The sequence below is a fragment of the Theropithecus gelada genome, chromosome 5 (genome assembly GCF_003255815.1).
Source record: "Theropithecus gelada isolate Dixy chromosome 5, Tgel_1.0, whole genome shotgun sequence".
NCBI classification, from domain to species: Eukaryota; Metazoa; Chordata; class Mammalia; order Primates; family Cercopithecidae; genus Theropithecus; species Theropithecus gelada.
In genome coordinates, this window is record NC_037672.1 from 72454147 (window position 1) to 72477471 (window position 23325).

A 23325-nucleotide genomic window follows, 5' to 3' on the forward strand; every position below is an offset into this window, starting at 1 on the left:
CCATGTGCTTGCTTCCTCATTGCCCTTCCACTACAATTGTAAGTTGCCTGAGGCCTCCCAACCATGCCTCTTGTACAGCCTGTGGAGTTGTGAGTTAATTAAACCTCTTTTCTTTATAAACTACAGAGTCTCAAGTAGTTCTTTATAGTAATGTGAGAACAGACTACTCAGAGGTCCAGTTTCATTCTTCTACATATACACACCCAGCTTCCCAGCACCATTAAGAGTCCATTCCTTTCCCAATGTATGTATTTGGCAGCTTTGTTGAAAGACAGTTTACCGTAGATGTATAGATTTATTTCTGTTTTTATGACAGTGCCATGCTGTTATGGCTACTAGCTTTGAAGTATAATTTGAAGTCAAGTAACATAATTCCTCCAACTTTGTTCTTTTTGCTCAGAATAGCTTTAGCTATTCTTGTCTTTTGTGGTTCCATACAAAGTTTAGATATATATTTTTTTCAATTTGTGAAGAATTTTATTGGTATTTTGATAGGGATTGCATTGAATCTGTAGATTGTTTTGGGTGCTATAGATGTTTGAATACTTTTTATTCCTCTATTCTATGAACAGAAAACATATTTTCATTTTTTGTGTCCTGTTCAATTTTGTCATCCGTATTTTATATTTTTCATTGTAGATATATTTCTTTTATTTGATTCAGTTTAACAGGTATTTTATTTTATTTGTAGCTGTGGCAAATGGGATTACTTCCTTTTTTAACGTATGGTTCACTGTTGGCATGTAGAAATGCTACCGATATTTGTATGTTGATTTTGTGTCCTGGAACTACTGAATCAGTTTATCAGCTTAAAACAGTTTGTGGTAGGGTTGTTAGGTTTTTCTAGATATAAGATCATATTTTTTGTAAATAAGAATAATTGATTTTATTTTCTTTGCAATTTGAATGCCCTTTACTTCTTTCACTTGTCTAATTGCTCTGGCTAGGACTACTACTATGACGTTAAGTAAAAGTTGTGAAAATGCATATCCTACTCTTCTTCCAGATCTTAGAAGAAACTTTTTAAATTTATACTCATTCAATATCATGTTTCCTGTAGGTTTGCAGTTTATGGCTTTTATCATGTTGAGCTATGTTCCTTCTATAATCAGTTGTTTTGAGAGTTTTTAATCATGAAGGGATGTTAATGTTCTCAAATGTTTTTTTCATCATCAAATAAAATAATCATGTGGGTTTTGTCCTGGTACTGTTGATATGATGTATCACATTTATTGATTTGCATATGTTGAAACATTCTCGCATCCATGAGATGAATCACATGTAATAATGATGAATGATCTTTTGATATGTTGTTGAATTCAGACTGCTAACATTTTGGTAAGATGTTCGTGTCTATGTTCATCACAGATATTGGTCTGCTGTTGTTGTTGTTGTTGTGTCTTTGGTTTCAATATTCTAAACATAGTTGGAATACTATGTTTTGGAACATATTTCAATGATGTTTGGAATAGATTAAGTAGAATTGACATTAGTTATTCAAATGTTTGGTAGAATTCAGCAGTGAAAGTTTTCAGGTCCTGGGCTTTACTTTGATGGGAGAATTTTTATCACTGCTTTACCCCATTATTTAATATAGGTTTGTTCAGGTTTTGGATTTCTTCACAGTTCAATCTTATGGGTTGTATTTGTCTAGGTAACTGTTTATTTCTAGGTTTTCCAATTTATTTGCATATAATTGCTCGTAGTGGCCTGTATTTGAATTTCTGTGGCACCAGTCGTAATGTCTACATTTTTTTGCCTCTGATTTTATTCATTTGAATCTTTCCTTCTTTTCATTAGTCTGGCTAAAGTTTTGTTCATTTTGTTTATCTTCAAATAAATAACTGTTTATCTTTTGTATTATTTTGTTAGACACAATTTTATTTATTATGTTCTAATCGTTATTTTTTTTCTACTAATTTTTGATTTGGTTTTCTCTTTCTTTTCTAGTTTGCATTTCCTAGTTTATTTTTTTGTTTTGTTTTAAATTTCAACTTTTATTTTAGATGTAGGGATAGGTGTTTAGGTTTGTTACAAGGGTATATTGTGTAACGCTAATGTCTGTGGTATGCATTCTGTCACCCTGGTAGTAAACACAGTACCTAAAAGTTAGTATTTTAGTCCACACCCCCCTTCTTCTGTCTCCACTCTGGAAGTCCACAGTGTCTATTGTTCCCATATTTAAGTGCATTTGTGCTCAGTGTTTAGCTCCCACTGATAAGTGAAAACTCAGGATATTTTGGGTTTTGTTCCTGTCTTAATTCACTTAGGAAAATGGATTACAGCTGTATCCACGTTGCTGTAAAATACATGATTTTGTTCTCTTTATGGCTGCATAGTATTCCATGGTGTATATGTACCATATTTTATTTACCCAATCCACCGTTCTTGGCAGATGATTTCTTGTCTTTGGTATTGTGAAAAGCACAATGATGAACGTATTAGTACATGTATCCTTTTATGGAATGACTTATTTTCCTTTGGGTATATACCCAGTAATGGGATGGCTGGGTGAAATGGTAGATCTGTTTTAAGTTTTCTGAGAAACTTTCAAACTGTTACACATGTTGGCTTAACTAATTTACATTCCGACCAACAGTTTCTAAGCCCTTTTCTTCAGAACCTAGTCAGTTTCTGTTGTTTATTAACTTTTTAATAAGAGTCATTGTGACTGGTGTGAGATAATATATCATTGTGATTTTGATTCACATTTCTCTGATGATTAGTAATAATGCACAATTTTTCATATACAGGTTGATGGTATGTCTTCTCTTGTGAAGTGTCTGTTCATGTCTTTTGCCTATTATTTTTTAGTGGGATTATTTGTTTTTTGCTTGTTAAGTTGTTTAAATTCTTTGTATAATCTGGATATTACACCCTTATCAAATGCATAGTTTGTAAATGTTTTCTCCTATTTTGTAGGTTGTCTGTGTACTCTCTGGATAGTTTTTTTTTTTTTTTTTTTTCTGCAGAAGTTCTTTATTTAATTATGTCCCACATGTCAATTTTTGTTTTTGTTGCAATTGCTTTTGATGATTGAGTCAAAAATTCTTTGCCAAGGCTGATGTCAACAAATAACATCCTAAGTTTTCTTCAGAGATTTTTATACTTTGAGATCTTCCATTTAAATCTTTGATCCACATTGCATTAATGTTTGTATATGGTAAATTGTGACAATCCAGTTTCTTTCTTCTGCATATGGCTAGCCACTTATCCCAGCACCATTTACGGAATAGGGAGTGCTTTCCCTATTTCTTGTTTTTGTCCATATTGTGAAAAATCAAATGGTTGTATGTGGCTTTATTAATGAGTTTTGTTTTCTGCTCCATTCATCTATGTGTCTCTTTTCAAACTAGTACCATGCTTTTAAAATTACTGTAGTCTTATAGTTTGAAGTTGGGTAGTATGGTGCTTCTGACTTAGCTCTTTAATTTGACTATCCTTGCTATTTTGGTTCCATATGAATTTTAGTATAGTTTTTATCTAATTATGTGATTATTTTGGTAGTTTGACATGAATATCATTGAATGTGTAAACTGCTTTGTGCAATTTAGTCATTTTAATGATACTGATTCTTCCAATTCATGAGCTATCTTCCAACTCACTATAGTATATGGAATAATTTTATATTTTATTTAAAATAATTCTAATATTTGAAATAATTATGCTAATATTCTACTCTCCGTTACTTTTGCTGATTTTCAGACATGAACTCTTGTTTCTTGGTAAACAGGAGCTGCCTACTAACCTTGGAATTTAATCTGTGGGAAGTGTTTGGGGCTAGGGTCAGTTTCTTCCAAAATGCTTTTCTAGCTTGAATTTTAACTGGAACCTCACATGAGTGCTGACTATGTTAATTCTCAGAGAAGATATTTTTCTTCCACACAGGGACAAGTCAACACAGGAAATTTTTCTTGCTGTACACTTGCATGTAATGGAATTTATTTGTAAGAGTGAGGGTAGATTTGGGGAGTTGAACTTACGTGAATGCATATGTGTAGTGAGGGACACTACGGCAACCCTTTAGGCTTAGCTACTTTCCCAACCTAAAACATACTGTGTATTTTCAGAAGGAACCATTCAAGTTTTACTAAATTGTGTATTTCAGAATTCCTGTTTTTCCTTTTTTTGGCAGTGTGCTGATTTTCATTTTCTTGCTGACTCAAAAGTGACTTGCAAAGGGAACAATTTTATATTTCACCCAGCCTAATGAAAAACATTCCCATACTTTTAAATTTATGCAATTAAGTTCTACTGCTTAACGTGAGCTAGACTTTAGTTTTCTCAGATAAAATAATTTAGAGGTATTTCTATGCTAACACAAAGATTTGGAGAAAAAAAAATCTCTGGGCTATATTATGTAGCTAAAGTACTTCATAATATATGATGAAACTTGTCATAGTGTGTGCATATGTTTATCAGTTTTTTTCTTATCATTTCTGGTTTATCTTGTAGAAAAGGACTTCCATTCTCTAAGGTTATAATGTTACCTCTGTTTTCTTAGAGTACTTTTATGACCCTGCTATATTTTGTTGTTTCTGACCTTTTTTAAAATTTGGCACAATTAATAGCAATTAAGAATAGCCAGACTCGGCGGTGAACACCTGTGGTTGTAGCTACTGGGAGATTGAGGTAGGAAGATTGCTCGAAACCAGGAGGTCGAGACTGCAGTGAGCTGTGTTGGTGCCACTGCACTCCAGCTTGAGTGACAGAGCAAGATTATGTCTCAAAAAAACAAAAACAAAAACAAAAACCCCCAAAACAGTGGTTTTCTTTTTTAACTTCACTGATAACATTTATTCTCCCTATTTTAAAATTATTTGCCAATTCTGCTAAATAATGGTTTTGCTTTCTAATTTTTATATACACAGCTCTCATCTAAATACATCAACTGAGGTAGGCTTCCACTCCAACTATTATTTTTGAGAATCATAAAAAAATGTGAACTAAGAAACCAAAGATTATACTGGGTATGAAAAATATTAGCTAATTTAACTTCCTAACCAGTAGTGTGTAGCTATAGCGGTGCTAGCAAACTAATACAAGAACTAATAATAACAAAGGTTTATTTTCTCACAGTTCTGATGGTTAGACGTCCAAAATCAGGGTTTGCCAGGTCTGTTTTTTCTTGAAGCTTTTGTGGTCACCATCTTATGTTCTCATATAGCTTTTTCTCTGCATATGGGCATTCCTGGTGTCACTTCCTCTTCTTGGAAGGACACTAGTCATAATGGATTTGAAACCCACCCTTGAACCATTTTAAGCTTAATTATCTCTGAAGGCCCTATCTTCAAATACAGTCAGGCTTCACATACAAATTTTAGTGGAACACAATTCAATTCATAACACTGACTTATAAAATAGATTATTTAAAGTTTATGTTTAAAGTTTTAAAGGGTGCATAATGTTAATCGGTTCATAAGTCAACTGAAAAAAAATATTTGTAATAGATATCACAGGAAAAAGGCTTAAATTACCTAAAATGCCATAATAGTTAGAAGTCAAGAGGATAAGTGGCCAAATAGAAAATGAAATGATTTGTACCCTGCCCCAGAACATGTCTGAGGGTAAACACTAAATGATTAAACAATTTTAGGGTGCTTCATGCTAGAGACATAAGGACAATGAATTAAATGCAACTTATTTTTGGTAATAGCAGAATTGGAACAATGCAATATTAACCCATGAACTTTAATTTGTGCACATTTAAAAATATTTTATATATATTTTAAAATATGCATGTATTTTCAGCTTTTAGAAACTATATCAACTTTGATAATATATGAGTGTAAAGTTTTGCCTTCAGTATCAGAAACATGATACTTCCAATGGAAACCAGAAGCCTGACTGGTTTTAACGTTTTCTCTAAAAATTTTATAGGTCTGCTAATTATGCATTATTTCCTCAATATTCTATTATTTAGATTTTTGAAATGTATACAAACACATGGGTAAAATTTCTACTTATGTTCAACATTAGTGTAGAGATACAGTCGTGTATTTCCTTTTTATTTTTCCCCAAGTTCTATGGACAGTTTTCCATCAGGTGACTATATCATGACATTCTGTCAAATGACAATTGACTATAGATTTTTTTTGTGTGTGTGGAATGCAGTGAACATTTGGTATGTGTCTCCTGTTCCATAAGAACAATTGTATTTACAGGATATAAGTCATTTATTTTCACCCAATAAGTATAGGTATAGGTATAAGTGTAGTTATAGGTATAGGCATAGGTATCGGTATGGGTATGGGTGTGGGTATGGGTATAGGTATAGGAATATGTATAGGTATAAATAATCTCATCTCAGAGAGATTATACTAGTTTATACTTTCACGACTAGGGTGTTATATTTCCCATTGTTCTGCAAACTATTCAATTCATTTAATAATTTTTATTAACAGTTATATTGAGATATAATATACACGCTTTCAAATTCACAGTTTAAGTCTACAGTTCAATGATTGCTGCACCTGTAATTCCAGCTCTTTAGGAGGCCAAGGTGTATCACTTGAACCCAGGAGTTTGAGGCCAGCCTGGGAAACAGAGAGAGACATCATCTCTATATAAATAAATAAATAAATAAATATTTTAAAAAAGAAAACAAAAAGAATAGCTAGGTTTGTGGTGTGCACCTCTGGTCCCAGCTACTGAGAGGCTGAGGTAGGAGGATTGCTTGAGCCCATAAGGTCAAGGCTGCAGTGAGCTGTGTCGGCACCACTGCATTCCAGCCTGGAAGACAGAGAAAAACCCTGTGTCAAAAAAAAAAAAAAAAAAGAAAAAAAAATTATCGTATATTCTATATAAGCCTGGGCCAGTTTTATATATTGCAGATATCCTCCTATAGTTTATGATTGTTTTCTCATTATGTTTTAATATCAGATAATGAATTGTAGATTTTAAATTTAATGGAAGTGAATAATTTTTCTTTATGCTCCTGAGGAAATCCTTTTCTACTATGAAATTAAAAATAATATTTTTTATGCTGTCTTCATGGAAGCTATGGTTTTGCTTTTACTTTATTTATCTGAATTTATTTGCAATGATTCATTTTTTACAAAAATTACCGGACATGGTGGCATGTGCCTGTGGTCCCAGCTACTCAGGAGGCTGAGGTGGGAGAATGGCTTGAACCCGGGAGGCGGAGGCTGCAGTGAGCTGAGATCATGCCACTGCACTCCAGCCTGGGCAACAAGACTGAAATTCTGTCTCAAAAATAATAATAATAAAATAAATTATTTTTTGTGTGTATTTTGTAGAGTTGAGTTCATTTCTTTGCATATTTTTCATTTTTTCCCTCTTTCCTTCTTCCCTGACTCCCTCTCAGCCCACCTATTTTATTTTTTTCACCTTTGCACAAGTGTAAGGAGTTGTCCCATCACTATTTATTGAAAACATTTTTTCCTGCATATCTGCATCTTTATCATTCATGAATTTCATTACTTCAGTGGTTTTGTTTTTTTTCACTATCTTACCTGCTTTCCTTTATATTAGTTCTTGATATCTGATAAAATAATATTCTTTCCCCTTGTATCTCTTCATCTGGAGTACCTTATTTTTGGCTGTTTGATTTTCCATATGGATTTTAGAATCACATATAAAGTTCTACAAAATTTGTAAAGGTTTATGAAACTTGTAATTTTGAAATTTTAATAAGTTTTTAAATTTTTAATTTTTTAATTTTTTTAGACAGAGTCTCACTCTGTCACCCAGGCTGGAGTGCAGTGGTGTGATCTTGGCTCACTGCAACCTGTGCCTCCCAGGTTCAAGCAATTCTCTGCCTCAGCCTCTGGAGTAGCTGGGATTACAGGCACCCGCCACCACGCCCGGCTAATTTTTTTGTATTTTTAGTAGAGACTGGGTTTCACCATCTTGGCCATGCTGGTCTTGAACTCCTGACCTTTAATAAGATTCATAATTAATCTATAAGTTGATTTTAGAGAATGGACATCTTTATGAATTTTGATCTTATCTGTGAACATATTAGCTCTATTTACTTTTCTATTGTGGGTTTTTATACAATTTTGTAATACTAAGCATGAATAGAGTATGTAACTTTTATAAAAATTATTCTAACTTTTCAAGTGGAAATTTAGATTTTAAATTAAATTTTCATCTACTTGTGCACAGAAATTTCAGTTGCTATGTTACAGTTTTGTATTGAGCAAAACTAAAACTTCTCTTGCTCATTCTGAAGATTTATCTGTAGGTTATTTTGGATTTGTTACACAACGTGATATCAGATAGACAGATAGATAGAACTCCTCAATCTTTTTTATTCTAAAAATTGTTTTTCTTGTTTAACTGCAGTAGTGTAAAATATTTCTGAATTAAAGTTGTCATTAGTATATACCACTGACTTTTTCTCATCTTGATAAGAATGCTCTTACTAGTTTAACATAAAGGTTACATTTGGTGAAACTTTTTTGTTTGGAGTGCCTTTGTTGGTGTAAAGAAATTATTTTCTATTTGTAGTTTACTAATAGAATTTGAAGATTATGAACAACTGTTGAGTTTTTATTGCTTGAGATGGTAAGATTTTTCTCTTTTTATCTTTTAATAAAGTGAACTTGTATATTTTTCAATTTTAAGCTATCATTTCATTGCTATAATGCGTCCAACTTTTTCATATCTTTTGTTAAAATGTTACTAGATTTAGTCAGATAATCATTTTAAGTGTAACAGCATCTATTTTTGAGTATGATTGACTTTTAATTTGATTTCTATTTCAATAATATACTTTTTCTTGATTATATTAATTATTCATGTTTTCTTAGTTTTACTCTACCCTTTAACTTCTCAAGTTCCATGGGTGTGGTGCAGTCCTACTTTGACTAAGAGTAGGAGTCTCTGAGGGCCAGACTACTATGAATGCTGCTGCTCCTCTGGACCTAGCCACCCAGTGGGACTGTCAGCCTACAGACTGGTGCTAGGGAATGTCTGCAAGGGATGTGACCTGTCCTCTAGTCTCCCATCAGTGGATACCAGCACCAGCTCTGACAGGGGTGGCAGGGGAATTACATAGACTTTGTGATTGCAAGGGATGTGACCTGTCCTCTAGTCTCCCATCAGTGGATACCAGCACCAACTCTAACAGGGGTGGCAGGGGAATTACATAGACTTTGTGAGATTCCTTGGTTATTGGTCTTAGCAATGCTGACTTTCTCAAATTACTGTGGTGGTAAGGTACTGGCATGTGGACAAACTCAGGACCTCCTGGTTACCCAAAGTGATGCAGGCAATAGTGATAGCGGAGGTCATGCACAAGTTTTTTCCTTCCTGGCGTTGTGTTATTCTGCCTGCAGATGCTGTAACGGACTATCATTTGGCCTCTAGCCAGGAGGAGGCACTTGACAAAGAGCTCCAACTGTACTGGTAGAAGTGAGTTTTGTGTTTGCCTTGTGTTACCCAGGATAAGTACTCTTGGTTGGGGGCAGGCCGTGGAGCTCCCCACATTCTCTGTCCTTTCTGTTAAGCTACCAGGGCAGGTGCAGGGGCAAGGACAGGTGGAGGCTGGGTCAGTCAAGTCTGTGCTCTGGCTCCCCCTATGTAGGCACGATCAGTGGTCACAATGAGGATCAGAGCAAAGCTCTCTGTCTGCTGGGGTAACGTTCGAGGGAGAAGTGCAGCTGCCTCTGCTGCACAGAAGAATCCACATGCGGAGTATGTGTAGCAGCAAGAAGTAAACCTCACCTGGCTCTTACACACTTGGCAAGGCAGGTCTCACATTTGCAGTGTTCCACTAGCATGAGGTAACTGGATTCCAGGCACACTACTCTCAAAACTCAAAAATGCCCCAGGTCATAAGCCTTCCCCACTGATATGGTTTGGATCTGTGTCTCTGCCCAAATCTTATGTCAAATTGTAATCCCTAATGTTGGAAGTGGAGCCTGGTTGGAGAGGATTGGATCATGGGGATAGAGTATCCATGAATGGTTTAGCACCATCCTCCCTTAGTACTGTTCTTGTGATAGTGAGTGAGTTATCATGAGGTCTGCCTTTTTTTTTTTTTTTTTTTTTTTTAAGTGTATATCACCTTTGCACTCACTCTCTCTCTTGCTCCTGCTCCCATCATGCAAAACAACCTGCTGCTCCGTTGCCTTCTGCCATGATTAGAAGCTTCCTGAGGCCTCTCCAGAAGCAGAAACCACTATGCTTCCTATACAGCCTATGGGACCATAAGCCAATTAAACCTCTTTTTTTTTAAAAAAATAAATTACTCAGTTTCAAGTATTTCTTTATAGGAATAAGAGAATGGCCTAACACACCCACTGAGATATAAACTGTTGCTTTCAGGCCATGCTCCTCTGAAGCAGGGGTGTCCATCCCCTGTGGCTGTGGCCATAGCACACTTCTTACTCATTCCTCAATTCTGACCAAAGGGAGTTTGTCCCCACTCAAGACTGTATTGTGATTCTCACTTGGGAGTTTCTCTCAACCTGTGACCACAACCTGAGTTAGTTGGCAGACTTCCGCAAGGTCCCTTGTGATGTAGGATTAGGAGTGACTTTTCTCTGTTCCTGCTGGAGTCTGAGAGTGCACACAAACCACGTCCAGATGCTGCTATTTCACATCTATTTCCCACTGCTCACTGAAGCAGCTCCAGTACTGGGTATGGTTAAGGCATTTCCCCATGTTCTGGATGGCCAGGTTTCCCAGTGGGAGTATATATCCCACAGGCAGTTTCTCCCCACTCATACTCTTGGGACTCATAATTTTTCATGTGGGTCGCAGGATAGGCTGCTGCCCACCACTTTTTTCAAAGAGTTTATGGTTACTTTTTTGTTGTTGTTGTTGTTAAGTTTCTGTGTTGCTTCTTGTAAAAAAAATTCAGAGCGTGAATCTCTACTCATTATATTGTCTTTTCAAGTGGGAGAGGCATGCTAACAGTGTCTCCAGTATGGTGTCCTGGGGAAAAAAGTTATCTGGCATTTAATTGAAGAGAGAATATGAATGTTAAATTTATCAGTATTTGTAGTTATAGTTTAATTTTAGTTGATTTATTATTGTGAAATGACACTTACACATTACTTCTTTTTCACTAACTAAAAATCCTCCCTCCTTCCTTCCTTTCTCAGGCCCCACTCTACTCCCTCTCTTCTTCCCTGTCTCCATTCCTCCCTCTCTCTCTCTTCCTCTGTCTCTTTAGTTCTACCTCTTTCTTCCTTTTTCCTCCCTTTTTCGTGCTTTCGTCTCTCTCTCCCTCCTTGCTTGCCTGCCTGCCTTCCTTCCTTCCTCCCTTTTCCCCTTCCTTCCTTCCTTCTTTCCTTCCTTCCTCCTTTCTTTTCTCCTTCCTTCCTTCCTTCCTTCCTTCCTTCCTTCCTTCCTTCCTTCTTTTCTCTCTCCTTCCTTTCTTCCTTCCTTCCTCCCTTTCGTTCTTCTTTTTCTTCCTCCCTCTTTCCTTTCTTCCATCCTCTTTAATTTTTCCTTCTCCTTAATATATAAACATGATATGTATTCTAGAAGACCTAACTGAATTTTTTCTTAATAGCTTTCAGGAAATTACTGATAGTTTTTTTCCCTTCAGCAAACATACAAGCTAATTTTGTCCATCCAACTTCTTTCTCCAGGAAGACCCACTACCTTGTGTGAGACTATGGGGAAAGCTGAAATTTGGTTAATCCGAACTTATTGGGATTTTGAATTTCCTCGTCCATACTTACCTAATTTTGAGTTTGTTGGAGGATTACACTGCAAGCCTGCCAAATCTTTACCTAAGGTAGGTCTACAACAGTGGAGGACTTTATGCTCCTCATAATAAAATACCTAATTTTCTTTTAAAATTTATAGCCTCAATAACAAATAAATTTTGCTGGACATTTCGGTTTGCTGCTCCACATCTATTTTCCTCATGATAGAGGTCTCCTATAAGTAATATTAGGTGTTTTGGACTTTACATTGATAATCTAAACTGAAGAATAAAATGATTCAAGTTGTGTGTTACAAATATCAGTGTGTCTATACCTTGATGCTGGACCTGGGGAGATAGAAAACCAGATCATAGAAATTACTAAGAAGATTGCCATAGTCTTCTTAACAAGACACATAGCATTATGAACAGGAATATTTACCAAATTTCTTTTTTTTTCACTTTTTTAATTATACTTTAAGTTCTAGGGTACATGTGCACAATGTGCAGGTTTGTTACATATGTACACAAGTGCCGTGTTGGTGTGCTGCACCCATTAACACATCATTTACATTAGGTATATCTCCTAATGCTATCCCTCCCCCTTCCCTCCACCCCATGACAGGCCCCAGTGTGTGATGTTCCCTTCCTGTGTCCAAGTGTTCTCATTGTTCAGTTCCCACCTATGAGTGAGAACATGTGGTATTTGGTTTTCTGTTCTTGCGATAGTTTGCTGAAAATGATGGTTTCCAGCTTCATCCATGTCCCTACAAAGACATGAACTCATCCTTTTTATGGCTGCATAGTATTCCATGGTGTATATGTGCCAAATTTCTTAAGAGATAAAGATGTCTTCATGAAAACTCTTGGGTGAATTCCACATAACTTGGTGAGTAAGAAGTCATTATTGAAGAAAGACAATGAAATGAGGCAGGACTCTTAGGTTTTAATCTTGTGAATTTATTAGATAGTTGTGACTTCTACTGTCAGGAAACAATTGGTAAAAAAAAAAAAAAAAAAAAAAAAAGAAAAAGAAAAACTCTTTTGTGTCAACAATGGTGAGTTACTTTTTGACTTATTTACTTTAAGGAACCAAAAGCATTTTCAGTAATTTCTAGAAATCATTTAAGTAGTACAAAGTGTAAATCCAAGCAGAAAGCATTTAGAAATAGATTCAGATTCATCAGCATAAAGTAACTATTATAAAACTAAGAGACTCAAATATTGTATTGGTTCTTTATAAATATAGTGTCAGGTTTTATGGCATGAAAAAGAAATTGTATACTACAATATGAAGTCTTCGGAGAAGAAATGTGGAATATAAGAAATGTTATACAGAAAAAGTGTTGAGAAGCAAAATAGACTACAGGTACACATGGTAGGAACAACGTATTTAACTATCAATAGGGAGTGAGGAAATAGGCTGTTATTTATTTGGTTCATACACAAACAAAAACAATCTTTTTAGAAAGTTCCTGGTTCCCATAAGAGTACTAAATTTCTGTTTATGGTAAAAGACATATTTAAGTTTAAAATTTTATTTCAGGATTCTGAAAATTTTATTTAAGGATTTTCTTGCCAGTCAAATTATGACTGCAGGCAAGCTCTAGTGAATGTTTATTATAGGAGATAATGTACCAATATCTAAATAAAGACACAGAAATATACATGACATATCCATAGGTCACTGGATAATAACCCATGCCACACTATTATGTTTTTCCTCCCAAACCCACTTTTTACACAAACACACACAAATACATATGCTCTCACAATTTCACAAAGACAAATCAGTTATATTTTACAACAGCAGACATTATACCATTACGTATTCAATCAATTTAAATATTGATATAGGCTTTGGGAAATATCAATACCAATCATGGATTATATTGATGATAATTACACCAATCACTGGATACACAGAATACAAAAGTAACAAGAGACTGTCAAGTGAAAAATCCATATCAATATGGTAGGTTTGAATGTGTGTGTATGTGTATGTTTTGTGTGTGTGTGTGTGTATTATTTTAATTAATGAATACCTATTTGGAAACTAAACCAATATGGTAAAGCACCAATTCCTGGGACTTCAGAAATATTCTCCTGACATTAAGCCAAAAATGGCAGTCTATTTTCACTTAAGATACTACCCTCCCCTAATAATTTGGCTAGTCAGAAACTGATCCATCAGTGATTCCAGTGTGATCATGACAAATATTTGCACATGGAATGCAGAATACATCTCTAGAAAGTAGCATTCACATAGATTATGATGTGAAAGGCCTTAATCTCAGATTTTGCAGCATCAAATTTGCAAAACTATAAGTAATGACCTGGGGAATTTTATTGGCAGAGAAATTTATATTTTACTTTTGCTTTAAGGCTCAAATTAAGGGCACGTAGCTAACAGCACACTCATGGCAGCTTATACATCAGGAAGAAGAGATACACTGTCTCATAAGCATCATTGTGATTATAGTTGGAGATGCACTTTGTTGTCTCGTTCTAAAATATGTTACTATTAGATGACATTTTACACAAATTTTTTCTTAGACCTATTAAACAAGGAAGGCATAAACTTGACAAAATGATCATGAATGCTTAACAGAAACCAGTAAATTTATTAATAATTTATTAGATATAACTGGCATGCTAATAATTTTAAAAGCCTAACTCAGTACCCTTTACTGGGCTTCCTTCCAAAAACTGTTTTTATGAGTTTGCAAACAACCTTGTTGGTTGGTTAAATTAAGCCTTGGGGGTAGCAATTTCAGTTACCATGAGAAAGGTTGTCTCTTATTTAGTGTTCATTTCTGTCATGGTTTTGGTTCCATGCTTGGACTTGTAATCACTGACTTTATATTTAAGTTATACATTTCAGAGACATGTTTCCTCTTAAGGAGACTAGATCTGACTGGGTACAGTGGCTCATGCTTGTAATTCCAGCACTTTGGGAGGCCGAGACAGGTGGATCACTGGAGGTCAGGAGCTCGAGATCAGCCTGGCCAATGTGGTGAAACCCCATCTCTACTAAAAATACAAAACTTAGCCAGGCACGGTGGCATGTCACTATAATTCCAGTTACTCAGGAGGCTGAGGTGTGAGAATCACTTGAACTGGGGAGGTGAGTTTGCAGTGAGCGGAGATCATGCCACTGCGCTCCAGCCTGGGCGACAGAGAGAGACTCTGTCAAAAAAAAAAAAAAAAGAAACTAGATCTTTCTACATGTCAGAAGACAGACCATGTTAATAATTTCTCTGGCATACATCTTAATTTAACCTACTTAAATGTGTAAGTAAACTTATTTTTTCTTATGATGCTACACCTTTGTAATAGAAAATATATTATGTATGCAGGAAATGGAAGAATTTATCCAGAGCTCAGGTAAAGATGGTGTTGTGGTGTTTTCTCTGGGATCAATGGTGAAAAACCTTACAGAAGAAAAGGCCAATCTTATTGCCTCAGCCCTTGCCCAGATTCCACAGAAGGTCAGTACAGCCTGGGATCCTGGTACACAGCTTTTTACTAAGGGGAGACACAGTGCGTCTAGTAACGTTCTTTCCATATGAAAATTGAAACTCATTATACACTGAGTACCATTAGTAACAGTTGTAAGTAAAATTGTGTAATATATTAAAATTATGTACATTAGCACATTGAATCATTTCCCTACTGAGCCTTGGCATTATTTTGGGAACGCATACTTTTTTGAAGTTATTTATTTATTTATTTATTTATTTATTTATTTATTTATTTATTTTTGAGACGGAGTCTCGCTCTGTCGCCCAAGCTGGAGTGCAGTGGCCGGATCTCAGCTCACTGCAAGCTCCGCCGCCCGAGTTTACGCCATTCTCCTGCCTCAGCCTCCCGAGTAGCTGGGACTACAGGCGCCCGCCACCTCGCCCGGCTAGTTTTTTGTATTTTTTAGCAGAGACGGGGTTTCACCGTGTTAGCCAGGATGGTCTTGATCTCCTGACCTCGTGATCCGCCCGTCTCGGCCTCCCAAAGTGCTGGGATTACAGGCTTGAGCCACCGCGCCTGGCCTGAAGTCATTTATTTTTAATGGAATAGAGATGAAAACTTTAAGCCCCCACTGAACTTTTACTATTTGAAATTTTTTTGTTCTCCACTGACTACTTTCAAAACTTCTGAAGTTTGTTAGCTCCATGGCCCAGGAAAAGAGAGTGTGTATACACAAAGCAGGGAGAAATTATGCTAAAAATGTAATTCAAATGTCTAGGTTTTATTACAACTCTTATCAAAATGTAGTTGGTTTAGAAGTAGAAGTCTGGATTCAATTAGTCTTTCTAAGTTGAATAATCTCTAGCTAAAAACAATTAAAATTCAAATATTATAGTCCAAAAACATGCATTTTCTGATTTATGTTATTCAATTAACCTTCATTTTTATCTCTACAATTTTGCATTACTATTTTTTTTATATTTCTATTCATGAAACATCCTAGGACTCTTTATATTTATGTATTGGTTAAAGTACATAACACGCTTCATGATTTTTCTCCTCCATGTTGTGATTGATTAAACTGGTCTTGTTTATGTTCTATTTCTTCACTTAAAATATAACTTCCAAAAGCTTTTAAGTGATAAATATCAAAACAATAATACTATACTTAATAGATTATTAGTACAAGACTTTACAAAAAGGTAGATATAACAGTCCTGCTATATATCTCAACGTTTGTAAACTCCTGCTTACATAATTGCCATCTTCCACGTAGCTGGCTAAATGATTTCTAAATAATTCTACCAACTTAAAATGTCCTCATTGTATTTTTCTTGCAAAATTAAAGCACAATTTTCCACAGGTTTTGTGGAGATACGTAGGAAAGAAACCAGCCACATTAGGAAACAATACTCAGCTCTATGATTGGATACCCCAGAATGATCTTCTTGGTAAGAATGTTGGGAAAGAAAAGCTGTACAGTGGGACAATAGACAAGTTAAGTAACTCTTTAATAGCAAATACATTCCATAAATTTTTAATAATTTAAAATTTTGACACCCAATTTTAAAGCAGATGTAATTACGTAATTGGCGGTTAATTTTATAGATTCATATTTTCTGTTTCACAAAAGAGCATTTTCAGTTAAGATTAATTACACTTCAAGTTTCATTTTCAGTTCAGATACCATCTCCTCAGTAATATATTCCCAGAAAATGCAAATGCTGTTAGTTACTGCTTTTCCTGGGATCACAGTTTTCTGAGAGGGCAACGCCCTCTGTGATCTGCTTTTGTAGAAAATGTATCCTTCTTTAGAGAGTTATGTTATAGCTTTTGGACCCCTTCTGTCTCTCAAATTCTGCTAATGTGTTATTATTACACACCCACTTCTCACTCCATCCTCAAATCAGGTCATCCCCAAACCAAAGCTTTTATCACTCATGGTGGAACTAACGGGATCTATGAAGCTATTTACCACGGAGTCCCTATGGTGGGAGTTCCCATTTTTGCTGATCAGCCTGATAACATTGCTCACATGAAGGCCAAAGGAGCAGCTGTGGAAGTGAACCTAAACACAATGACAAGTGTGGATTTGCTTAGCGCTTTGAGAACAGTCATTAATGAACCTTTGTAAGTACTAAGCCTCCTAAAGACTTGTCTAACATTAAGTACGTTTTTTATAATACCAGAAAATGTACATTCTTTAATACTTTTGTAATTATTTTCCAATAACAACCGTAACCTGTCCAATATAAAAACTATTTTATTTGCCAAACTGCTGAAGTGATTTCCTGAAATTGGAAAAAAAAGAAAATCCTAAGACTTCAAATATTCTTTCAATCTTTTTCAAAATAAAGAATGCTATGATTATATACATTCTCATTTTTTTCTGGGTAATCTGCTTAATTTTATAAACTAATTAGTAAGTATGTACATATTATAAACTAATCAGTAAATACAAAATTGAAATGATAATATACCCACTAATAATCATTCAGAAATAACTATTAACACTGAGTATTTACCATTCTATACCTTTCATTAGTATATGTATACACACAGAGAGAAAATATATAGGGTAATGAATAATTGTTTAAATATTGATTGGTACTATCTGTGATATTTTAAATAAAATTTAAGTATAATTTTATCTGATTTAGCTTTTAGATTGAAATGAATCTATAAAATATATTGAGCTATATATAGACACATAGCTTAGTATATAATATGTATGTCTATATATATATATACACACTTGTATCTTATTTTTTTTCTCTGAAAGATTTCATCAAAGCTAGGAAATAATATGATATATGTATATGTAATTTTGAGTCTTTATTTTTGATGATATGTTTTAAAATTAGCCATGTACAGTTCAACTCCTGCTTTGAAATTTATCTCTATTTCATTCCAAATTTGTATTACTTACATTGTAATTTTACTTTACCAATATTTGTCATTTTTTCTCACATTTATTTAGTCTTTTTCCTATATTTTAAGTGACTCAGTGTTCACCACTGAATTACAGATTATTTATTCTAAAATATTTACGATTTATTTCTTGACTGATTATCTCACATGGAATTTTATTCCAATAAAGACTTGGATATTGAATTCTCCGAGACAATGTTTAGCAATATTCTCTCACTGCTTTGTTATGAGAATGACTTCTGTCTGAATATAATATATTTAGCTCTTGCTTTCTTTCCTTCAGACCTGTGGAAATATCACTCACGGCCTTCCAGTTTAAATTGTGCTATAGGATTTCTGAGTCCTGCCTGACCATTTTATCATTTTGCTTTCTTTTCAATTTGGAAAAAGAAATTGTTACTTTTTAAAAATCAGAAACTCAATTATGGTGTATTCTTATAAATTATTTTATATATTTTTCTTCAGTTACACTGTGTCCTTACAGCACTGTTAATCTAGCATAAAAAAATCCAGTTTTTCTTTTCAGAAATTAATTCTTTTGTGTATTATTTCTTAGAATACCTTTTATTTCCATTTTTTATATTTACTTCTGGACCACCAGTTTAGTCCTCCCTATGATAAAATATTTTGGTATGTTTTCCTCTATTATTTCCTAATTGTTCTAATCAATTTTTACTATTCTTAATTCATTGAGATTGCCTCAAATAGTTCACAAATTAGTAAATTTATTATTTTTACCATGAGCATTGCTTGCTATTTCTAATTTCTTTATTAATTCTTCAAACTGACTGCCATTTTTGACAACTTATTTCATCAGCTCACCTATCTCCTTATCACTTCCTCTTGCTTTATAATTCAATTTTGATAGTGTATTCATTACCCTCCTGCTATTATTATATTTTGAATCTCCTCTTCTTTGGACTATATGCCATACCTAAATGAATTTTTAGTTTCTCATTTATTTTTCAATATATATAAGTGGTTATCAGGCTGTTATTTTTTCTTGGTCTTGGTGTTTGCTCTGAATTTGGGTAGGTGCCTTAAACTTGCTTCTATGTTGTATTGGATTTAATTGTTTTCATGTAGAGTCAAAGCTTGAAGAATAGATGTAACATTTCATTCAGTTTTCCTGAAGGCTGAGATTCAGGAAGTAGAGGAGAAGGTAAACTCGGATGGAATTTAGTGCTTTTTCTTAATGGAACTAACCTGCTTAAAAACATCTATTCAGTGTCCTTTGCCAGGCATTTTAGACACGGGGGCAAGTGTACTTATTTCAGAAAAGAAAGACATTCAATACTTGGTTTAGATTCATACCAAGACTCAGCCCTGGTTGTCCACTTTTGCTTCCCATTCACATTCAAATTAATTGACTTTTATTAATACATACATGTTGTATAAGTCATAATTTTAGAAATCATAATTCAGGAGCTAAGTGGTGGGTTAGGAGCTCTTGCAAGACTCAGTATGAACTTTTTGTTACTTCAGTGTCTAGTCAATTAGACTATTACAAAATTGTTAGTGGCTGACAATGGTTCATTTTATTAATTATCAGCATAGGTACGGTCTGTGATTCTCTTTAACTCTAATGCTTAAAATGATCGTTAAATATTATTATTGACTTGAAAACTGTAAACCAAAAATAAAATTCTAAGTCTCCCACCCAACTGTCTGAATGGACTTCCTCCTCAGCCAGGCCTCCTTTAAATTTAATCTTAGAGTCTGTTTTAGGCCATGATGGGAAGTGAGGGTCAAACATGCCTCAGTATACCTCTCTGGCATTAGCATCAACACAGACTTTAAGTCTGATAAGAAACATTTCACAACCTATTCTCTCTGAAGCCTACTACCTGAAGGCTCCTTCTGCAAATAAGGACTTGGGTCTTTGCAATCCTTTATCTTAACCAAGGCATTCCTTCCCTTTGATCGCAGGTCTTTAGACAAACTCAACCAATTGTCAACCAGAAAATGTTTAAATATACCTGTAGCCTGGATGCACCTCCACTTCAAGTTGTCCCACTTTTCTAAACCAAACCGATGTATTTCTTAAATGTATTTGATTAATGTTTATGCCTTCCTAAAATGTAAAAACCAAGTTGCATCCCCAAAGCCTTGGGCACATATGCTAAGGACCTCCTGAGGGCTGTGTCATGGGCCATGAACATTCATATTATGCTATAAGTAAATACCTTCAAATATTTTAGATTTTGACTCATTTCATTGACAAAAATATTGATGCAATAAACAAGAACTATAAATACTGTGAGAAATTTCTAAATAAATGCCTAAAAATTATTTAATTTAAAATACCATCACTTTAACCCTAAACCAAATACTACCTCTGGGAACACAGGGTACAGTTTAGAGTATACATATGGATGTGTTTATACTCCATTCTGTTATTCATTAAAGCAATTAATAAACATTAACAATTACATTTGAATAGATAGACCATCATAAGCTAATTATTCAGAATATTTTAACATATCAGTCATAAAACATTAGTGTATAATAAAACATGAAATAATGAATTTTTGAGTATGGTCTTTGTCCCACATCATTTATAGGAAAACATGTTTTCTTCTTATTATTATTTTTTGATTCACATGTACAAATTTATTTATTGTCTAAAGTATATTAGGATGATCCATGTGAAATTACTGTCTTGACCCTACCTAAGGTTCAATGCAGTTGCAAGTATGAATATTCTTTTTCACTAGATACACACACACACACACACACACACACACTCAACACATGTAAACTACTTTTGCTGCTTAATCTAGTGTACCATGTTCTCTTGTAAATGATCACCATATTCCCCATTCCCCAGTCCTAACAATGTCGTGCCAACACCAGGACATCTCTACACAGACCCTTTACCTTCTCTCATCTTCATGACTCCAGGCTGGAACTTTTATTCCAGACACAAACCAAAATGAAACCTACTAACTTTGGTTTAACAACTGGGGAAACTGCAAGTGAAGACATAATTTGCCTTTTAAATATGTAGATATCCATCCAATATTGTTTGAGAAGCTATTAGAACTGTTATCTCTATGACTATTGCTATTGTGATGGCAAGTTGATTAAGAGCTCTAATTCTAGGGAGATGTTTCAATTGAAACATCAAAGTTCAGGTACTTGGATATGCCACTTCTTAAATCACTAGAGTAGTTTTGTTCAGTCTTCATGTTACAGATACAGATACTGTCCTTTTTATCAGAAACATACAAATGTGTGCCACAGAGTAATTATCACAGTGCCAACATCTTAGAACTGTCAAATGACTCACTAATGCTGACTGCCAATGTCCTTTGTCTGTCATATGAACTAGTCAGACATTAGAAGATATGCTTATGTATGTGTTCAATGATTTTTATCCCACCATATTAGGTTATGAACTATCTTGGTCTTGGAATCATCCTGCACAGTATAATTCACACAGTATCAAAATTACTTTTGGAAAAATTATGCTAGATATATATGTTTACAACTGGCTTACTCTACTTTTTTATGTCTACATTTGATCATACTTGTTTTAAGAATATATTTCATCCACATCTTCCCTTTCATAACTCTTAAAATCCTATGCACTAGCAAAGTTCATGCAAAAATTATATTCTTGCTCAACATAATTACGGCCTTTAACTTGTATAGCAAATATGTATCACATGTTTATCTTCAATGAAAATGAAAACAAAAATTATCTAATTTCTGCCTATTTATTTGTCTTCTAGTTATAAAGAGAATGCTATGAGGTTATCAAGAATTCACCATGATCAACTTGTAAAGCCCCTGGATCGAGCAGTCTTCTGGATCGAGTTTGTCATGCGCCACAAAGGAGCCAAGCACCTGCGCCCAGCTGCCCACAACCTCACCTGGTTCCAGTACCACTCTTTGGATGTAATCGGGTTCTTGCTGGTCTGTGTGACAATGGCTATATTTTTGGTCATACAATGTTGTTTGTTTTCCTGTCAAAAATTTGGTAAGATAGGAAAGAAGAAAAAAAGAGAATAGGTCAAGAGAAAGAAGAAATTTTTTATATATATAAAATTTATATATATATATAAGTTTGGCAAAATCCTGAATGTTATAGTCCTATTAATTCCAGCCAAAAGGAGTTTAACAAAAACATATCTCCCATCCTGTTTCCAAATTTTCTATTTCTCTACTTGCAATAAGCCTACTGATAAACTCTAGATTTTGGCATGATTATCATTAACTTGTGAGTTGTAGTCTTCTATTTCTCCTTTGTCTTTCCCTGCTGACTATACCCTCTTCTTTTCACTCTTCTGCACAAGGATACTACCTAATTTTAAATATGTTCTATTCATAGTATCAAATTATTTTATAGTTCACCTTAATTAATGATTAACATTATGCTGAATCCTGGTAATGCATACAGTGTAGATAGAATTTGATAGGTGTAAGGAAGAGTCAAATTCACAAGTTTTCATATACCAAATAATTCAGGGAGCCACCACAGGACAGGAGTGTGTTATGAGAAAGGTAATGATTTCCTTGTTTTAATAAAAATAAACTCTTCTGCGTGCTCAATTTTGCAGGAGTTAGAGAATGAATTTTAAGTGTAATGTGCATCCCTATTTAATGTCTACAAAATTTTCATTGAGCATATCCAGAAAATCACAGTGTAACTTGCCTGCCTTTCTTCAACATATATTCTTATATAAGCTGTAGTGGAAGATTTGGATACTGTCTTTAATAAATAAATCAATTGACTCTTTGATTTCAAGGAGAAAGTTCTATGTTATATGTTGAAGGTGAACAGATCATATTTAGAGAATATAATAAAGAAAAATCTAGAAAATAGTAATTTTATAAAATTTTTAGTTAGGTGTTCAAATAATTACATTAAATATCAATTAATTATGTTTAAAAATCACTAATGTTCATAATATATAATCACCATTTGTAATCAAAAGTTTAATTTTATGCCGAAAAATAAAAAATGCTTACTTGGAATTTGAGGTCATTGCATTATTTTTGTCTTTATCTTCCACAAATTTAAATTTATCAATTAATTGTTATGCTGTGTATATAAAAGACTAAGAGCTTGACCAAGGATATGGTATAATAAATTTTTACCAATGGAAAGCACTAGTTGGAGGCAAATGCTTTTACTTGATTCAGCTTTGCATTAATTTAATAAATATATTAAAGATTTTGCTTTATCCTTTATAAATTTAATGACATTTCTAACTAAAGTGTTAATTTCAATATTTGAAATTGAGAAGATAAATTACATTCACTGGCTTTGTAAAATTTTTGAAATTCTTTCT

General features: G+C 34.2%; 1 protein-coding gene across 4 annotated transcripts in view; it reads left to right on the forward strand.

The window, feature by feature from the left end:
• Positions 1-23013, forward strand: part of LOC112624646 (UDP-glucuronosyltransferase 2A1) — a 63259-nt gene extending 40246 nt beyond the window's left edge. For 2 of the 4 annotated variants that reach the window (XM_025385473.1, XM_025385472.1), the window contains 5 exons: positions 11571-11719; positions 14989-15120; positions 16458-16545; positions 17005-17224; positions 21763-23013. In XM_025385473.1, the coding sequence (XP_025241258.1) occupies positions 11571-11719; positions 14989-15120; positions 16458-16545; positions 17005-17224; positions 21763-22042 (869 nt within the window). In that variant the 3' untranslated portion in view covers positions 22043-23013. The remainder of the gene's footprint in view (positions 1-11570; positions 11720-14988; positions 15121-16457; positions 16546-17004; positions 17225-21762) is intronic. The other 2 variants (XM_025385474.1, XM_025385471.1) reach the window with 2 other exon arrangements.
• The last annotated feature ends 312 nt before the right edge of the window (positions 23014-23325 follow it).